General features: G+C 43.5%; 1 protein-coding gene across 1 annotated transcript; it reads right to left on the bottom strand.

Moving 5' to 3' along the window:
• Positions 1–2,047: 2,047 nt before the first annotated feature.
• Positions 2,048–5,336, bottom strand: LOC124379679 (B-cell receptor CD22-like). The gene is made up of 8 exons (XM_046840150.1): positions 5,042–5,336; positions 4,733–4,957; positions 4,116–4,451; positions 3,811–4,029; positions 3,441–3,710; positions 2,662–2,704; positions 2,358–2,575; positions 2,048–2,205 (listed from the first exon to the last, which is right to left on the bottom strand). The coding sequence occupies exons 1-6, from the start codon at positions 5,145–5,147 to the stop codon at positions 2,685–2,687; spliced, it is 1,176 nt and encodes a 391-aa protein (XP_046696106.1). The 5' UTR covers positions 5,148–5,336; the 3' UTR covers positions 2,048–2,205; positions 2,358–2,575; positions 2,662–2,684.
• Between the last annotated feature and the right edge of the window lie 1,789 nt (positions 5,337–7,125).

Raw genomic sequence — 7,125 nt, 5'->3', positions numbered from 1 at the left:
TCACATGAGGAGACAGGAGGATCTGAGGCAGTCTATATCTACAGAAGATCTGTGGATAGATTTTCACATGTATGAAACAACCTACCAGCAGAGTTCCTTCAAAAACTCTGCCCAAGTTTACCTAGAAGACTTGAGGCTGTTTTGGGGGTCACACCAAATATTTATTTGATATTGGATTTAGCTTCTGTTCATTTACTTTTTTCTTTGTTAAGGAACAAAATAAATGAACACTTCTATTTTTAAACACATCCTCACCTTTTTTTGACTTCTAGAAACACACACACACACACACCCACACACACTAGAAAGGGCGTGACCACAGATTTCACTGCAGCTGCTATTCTCAGTCACACATAACAAGTGAAACTAGAATGAGCAAAAATGACAATATAAATAGAACTAAGTTTAAAACAGTTCACCAACTTTCTTTGTTTATAGAATCCAAACAAATACAGTACAAATAAACTCACAAAGATAAAAAAAAAGGTGCAGGATAGTGGTGCAGGATGAATCACAGTGCATGATACATTATAGTGTACTATATGACACCCTTAAAATGATCTACTCTCACTTTTCTGAACAGATGCAGTAGTGACACAGCAGCACAGAAAAACAGTAGACGAGCTGAATTGTATAAAAGGTTTACCACATGATGATGAAACATAATGACTGTTGCTGTAATGTTACTTATCTTTCTGCAAAACATGATGACATCAGCCGTCGGACAGCTAATACTTAAAGATCCACCATGTGTTGAATTCAGTCCAAAAATATCAAAAGAAATACAAATGAAAGAACATTAACTGCCTTACTCAGTTTGTTCCTTTTTCAGCGACCCCTAGTGGCTGTTTTAGGCAAATTCAGTTTTAATCTCAGCCCTGACAATCCTAAACGTAGGATTTTTTTCACACTGCTCGCCACACATTATTTGCACTTTATAGGCTGGTGCTTCATCAATCTCTAATGGTGGAGGGGGGTCCGGGTCAACTTTGTTTTCTTCCAATGGGGTGGAACAAAGGTGAAATTTATTACTTGAATAGTACGATAAAACAGGGCTTAGCTTTTTCCTTGGTAAATTTGAGTGTTATGTTTTGTGTTGAGAGCTGAACCATTTTTCCCAGTTAATATTGTGGGTGAGGGCATCTCCAATTCTTAGTGTCAAACGGCCCTTTTGAGGCATACATGGGCCCCTTTCCCATACCTCCCTGCTGTGCTCAAACAAGTCATTGACTGCTGGGACATCGGATGGTTCCCCTGCCAATGGAAAAGGGGTGGTTGGTACCCCAACACACACTGGAAAGGATTGAGGATTGTAGAGGAATTAGTGATTGTGTTTTGGGCATATTCTCTCCAGTGGTGTTGATCCTTTCTTCACAGGTCCACAAGAATCACCCCAATTCTCAGTTTAATTATTCGACTTGACCATCGACTTGGGGGTGGAATCCATACGTCAGACTAAAATTGATGCCCAACAAGTTGCAGAACGAGCTAGAATTACTCTATTGTATCATCCCCAGCTTCATCACCAATACATTTTTTTTTTAAGATTTTACTTCTGATTTATTAGGTGGTTACTATAGAAACTACAACACATTGGAGTAAAAACATGAATATAAACCAGTCATCTGAATACAGGGGAAACTCCTGCTTTTATAGAAAATCTATCAACACTTTCTAAATAATAATAGTTATAGTCTAGCTAATATATAGGTAGAATGTAGGATCTATATAGGTTATTTTAAGGACATTTTACTTCTGATTAATTCAGTAGAAAACTACATAGCATTAGTTATATCTATGAGATGCAAACTGACAGAAACGTGTTGATATATAACAGAAGGCCTAAAAAGCATACAGTAAATAGAACACAGAAAAAGGAGCATTGCAAATTTAATAGCATTAAAATAAAATAATAAAATATTCATAAAGATTGTAATGAAACTAAAAATCTAATTGTATTAATAATCAGAAAAAAAATAAATCGTTAAACCTTAAAAAAAGTCTATATTAAAAAACTATATGAGCACTACAATAGACTACTGAAGCGTCAATATTGCTACTTTAATGAAATGCCAAAGCTGTATTTGTTTTCTTGTTCATTTTGGATACAGGATGGAACAATCACATCTGTCTCAGCACTTGCTTTTTCTGGGGATATTTTGGATCAAGCTGTAGATCACAGATGAATCATCATCAGCCACAAACCTGCGGAACAAAAAAGATGATCTATTGACTAGCTTAATGCACTGTCTTACATTACTAAGCCTATCTGCAAGAAACAATAACAGGCTAAATTCAGTTTATAAAGTAGCCGAGCAGCACAGTTAGTGTTGGAGAAATGATCATGATTTGCTCACTGGGTGGCAGCACTGCTCCTGTGAATGCGTACAGCAGGGTAATGAACATTCTCTTGATCTGTGGTGTCTGAAGGAAGTCTGGGTGACAGAGACCCTTCCTGTGTGTGGGAGTGTTTAAAAACAACACTGGCATAGTTAATGTTCTTCCGATCATCTGAGGTGACTCTCTTTCCGTGGTTCGGGGCCGGGACATTGACATAAACTGGAGATGATTGAAGCTGAAAAAAAGGAGCACAGAATAAAGTTTCTACTTGAACATGATCAAACAATCGCTCCATTCAATCACACTCGCCTGTTTACTCACAGGAGTGCTGCTGTGGTAATTAGTTAATCTCGACTTCTTGTTCCTGAGGAACACCAAGCACATGTTCAGGTTAATTGAAAATTATTATAATTGTTTTAAACTTAATTTTACATACCACATCCACAGAGCTGCTGAAAGAAGTGCTACTGCTAGGAAGACAACCAGACCCACCATGCTTAACTTGAACACCATGTTCTTCTCTGAGATATCCAAAATAAATTGATTCACATATCAATCACATCGTGTGTCTCATGACATTTCAAGAAAAGCTAGAAAAGGCTAGCCAAAACAGTTCAAAACAGTTGTTAAGCCATTTTTCGTTTTCTTTCCTGCAACATTTACATTAAAACACACATTTCCCTTAATTTCAAATCCCCCAGGAAAATGCTCAGAAAAGTGCCCAGAAAAAATGCACAAAAATGTACGGAAAACCCGGGGTCATTTTTATGAGGTTATTGATGCTGCTTCTGCTAGAGCTTATTTATTCGGCACAGCTGTGGCTGCAGTGAAAGGAGATTTGTTAAATTGTTTTCATTGGGCTTCTTGCTTTTGTAATGGCATTCATTCACACTGCATGAGAGACCTGTCTGTGATGTTTCTGTATTTTATTGATATAGACGTGGTGCAATATTGAGAGTATTAACAGTATTGACAGGATTTAGGCACAACACCACAGAAGACTGAGGGTTTAGGGTTAGGGTTAGGGCACAGCCCGCCACTGATAAAAGTGTTTACTGACTGTAGAAAATGTAAGACTTATTTTAAAGCATGAACTTTACCTAACACATGCAGGTGTATGGGTGTAGATTTTTGCCGTCCCAGCTGGTTGTGAGCAGGGCAGTAGTACGTTTCATTGTGATTGGTGTTGATGTTGCTGATGCTGTAATTCTGGCTTGTTGTCAGCAGTGTGTCTGCAGCTGCTCTCTGCTTAAACCAGGTGTAGGTGTGAACAGGAGGGTTTGCATCACTGCTACAGCTCAGAGTCACTAAATCCCCCTCCACTATGTTTCCAGAGGAATAAACCACTGCTCTGGTGTTTTTAGGGGAATCTGTATAGAAATACAACAACTGAATCAGCTGGTGTTGGTTCAGGATCAGCATTTGTTATATAAAAATACTGTGTTTGAGGAAAGTTAAATCAACACTCACACACTGGAGGAGATCGGAGACTCTCATGGCCTTCAACAGCACAGCTGTAACTGACCTCACCACTGACTGCAGCTACAGAGCAGGAGGCAGATTTACACTCATTCACCCGCTGTCCGTTCTTGTACCAGATGTAAGTGGGATTGTTAGACAGAGTGCAGGTGGTGTTACAGCTCAGCTCCATGTACTGATCAGTCCAGTCTGATACTGTAACCTTCAGATCTGCAAATTATAGAAAGTATGTTAGGAATTACTTTAATCTCTATTAACTTAGTTAATAAATGTATAATTGTATAATTGTTTATTACCTGTAACAGACAGAGAGACTCCAGGTTCTCCAGTGTAATCATCCCGATCAGTGTAGAATCTGAATGTGTATGTTTGAGCGTCAGTCTCTCTCAGGTTAGTGATTCTCAGACTACAGTTATTCTGGGAGCTCTGTGTGTACTGCACTCTGCCCTGATACTTCTCATCTTCTCTCATATCCACAGGCTCACCATCAGCTTGAATGAACCACGCCAATTTTACCACTGTGTGGCCTGCAGGGTGTTTATAAAAGCAGAAGAGATCAATGGATGTGTCTTTCAGAGCACACACATGATCAGGAGTGTAAGTCACACCCCAACACCCTGTACCCAGTATACCTTGTAAACACAGAGAGAGGAACAAACAGGATGGAAGAATTCAAATGGTCAGGGCTGCATGTACATAGATGTCCGAAGCTCAAATTCATTGAAATGTAAAATTGACTTTATACCTGCAAAGTTATTAAACGAAAGCAAATCAGGACTATTATAATTCTAATATGTGATCTAAAACTCTATGTCAATTTTTTCTGTCATGTGTTTCAGATAAAATAAAAACAGACGTCCTTTGGTTGCTAATCTGTCAAAACTTTGATACTGAAGAACAGATTTACACTTACACACTGGAGGAGAGAGGTGTTCACTGTTATCAGCCTGACAGGAGTAGCTGCCCTTGTTATATATATTGGTTGAGGTGAGCACAATGGAGGCTCCTTTGGTATGTTTGATACGATGGCCATTCCAGTACCAATAGAAATGGTGCGTATCAAGAACACAGGTGGAGCTACAGGTCACTTTTACTTCCCTCTGTCCTACAGTGTTAGGATCCACTTTCACCTGCAAATCTATACACAATGATGTACCCAAATTCTGTAAATACTACATACCGGGCATACATCATATTATAGAACAAGGTGTATGTGTGTTACCTGTGACAGTCAGATGAACTCCAGATGGCGCTGATATCCAGTCACTACTCTGTGTTTTAAATCTAAAGTTAAAAACTCCAGAGTCACTCACACTCACATTGCTCATTGTCAGCTCACAGTCAGAGTTCCAGCTGTTTACAGACACTCGTCCTGAATATTGTGGATCTTTACTCAGGTCTTGTGGTTTTCCTTCAGAGCTCTGGACTCGATACCACTCTCTCTGTGTGACACTGGAATGATCAGGTTTTGTAAATGTACAGGGGATTCTTACTGTAGATCCAGCAACAGCACAAAAACTCTGAGTGGAGAAAGTTACACTGTGCTGAGCTTGAAGTCCTGGAACACACACACACCAGAAGAACAATTTTAATGAGTTAAACAAAAAAAAGGAATGACTTGTGCACTGAACAGGTCGAGTGTAACCAAACTTTTAACGACTGCTGCTGCTGCTGTCCCCATCCACACATATTGAGTCTGCCAAAGACATGTCAAAATAACAATAATAATAGACTCAGTTTAAAACCCATTTTTTAAAATAATAATTGATGTGTACTGTATATTTCTGTGGAATTTGCATACATTTTCTTGTTGATTTAAGTCTTTAAGTCTTTTTAAGGTGCGAAGACTGAGAAGGTCAACGTAAGAAAAATGCTTGAGTGTCAGAAAGTTAGGGTTATAGGATCCAAGGCAGATGCAAAAGGAGCAGGGAGAAAGGCTGTGCAGAGCTGAATCGGAAGCCGATTCAGGAGTCGATTCAGGAGTCGATTCCGGGAGCCGATTCAGAGAGCCGATTCAGAGCCGATTCAGAGAGCCGATTCAGAGAGCCGATGTGCGCGAAGGGTGAGGATTCCGAGCCGGAAACCAGAGCGCGTTCAGCGCGAGCCGGAAACCAGAGCGCGTTCAGCGCGAGCAGAGCAGAGCCGAGCCGGAAACCGGAACACGTCCAGCGCGAGCAGAGCAGAGCAGAGCAGAGCCGAGCCGAGCCGAGCCGAGCCGAGCCGAGCCGAGCCGAGCCGAGCCGAGCCGAGCCGAGCCGAGCCGAGCCGAGCCGAGCCGAGCCGAGCCGAGCCGAGCCGAGCCGAGCCGAGCCGAGCCGAGCCGGAAACCGAAGGACAGAATGTTCAGGTCAGAGACAACGAAACAAACAAAAGAACAAACAAACAAAACAGAATACGCTGGAGAGTGCTCAGGGCAAGCCTAAAGACAATCTGGCACTGACTGGAGGATTCAGGCGTCCTTATAAGTGCCAGAAAATCATACACCAAATCCGTGCAGCTGGTTGGGAGTGGGCGTTTCCTCTGTGGTTGAGGCGGTAATACCTGAAGTGCTCAAGCGGGCTGACAGTACCCCCGCCCAGGGCGGCCCCGACGCCCAACAGGCTGCCCGGTGGGCCTGATGAAAGCCAGCAATCAGGTCAGGGTCCAGGATAAGCGGGAGGGGACCCAGGAGCGCCTCAGGACCATAGCCCTCCCAATCCACAAGGTACTGAAGGCCCCGCCACGACGACGGGAGCGGAGCAGGCGGCGACGGTGTAGGCAGGACCCCCAGCAATGACCCGGGCGGGCGGAGGGGGCCTGGCGGAGGGCACCAGGGAGCAGGCCTGAACGGGTCGAACCCTAGACACATGAAGCGTAGGGTGGACCCGGGCGCCCTGGGAGCCTGAGCCGGAGGGCCACGGATTAATAACCTTGGAAATGGGGAAGGGGCCGATAAAGCGCGGGCGAGCTTCCGACAGGTGGCCTTAAGGGAAGGTCCCAGTGAGAGCCACACACGTTGCCCGGCACGGTAGCGGGGGGCTAGGCACCGCCTACGGTTGGCCCCCTGGCAAAGCCTTATGCCATTCTTGAGCAGGGCTGCTCGGGCCGTCCTCCAGCCTCGACGGCAGCGACGAAAGAAAAGGGCGGCAGAAGGAGCGGCGGACCGGGGTTCCTGGTTGGAGAAAATCGGCGGCAGAAAACCGTGGACCACCTGGAAGGCGCAAGTCCTGTGGCAGCAGTGGGAAGAGTGTTATGGGCATACTCAATCCATAAAAGTTTGTCCGACCAGGAGGAGGGTTCCCGACTGCAAAGGAGACGGAGACCGGT

This window comes from Silurus meridionalis, chromosome 26 (genome assembly GCF_014805685.1).
Source record: "Silurus meridionalis isolate SWU-2019-XX chromosome 26, ASM1480568v1, whole genome shotgun sequence".
Lineage (NCBI taxonomy): Eukaryota > Metazoa > Chordata > Actinopteri > Siluriformes > Siluridae > Silurus > Silurus meridionalis.
The sequence above is the reverse complement of the archived record's forward strand: the minus strand, read 5'-3'. Positions and strand labels throughout refer to the sequence as shown.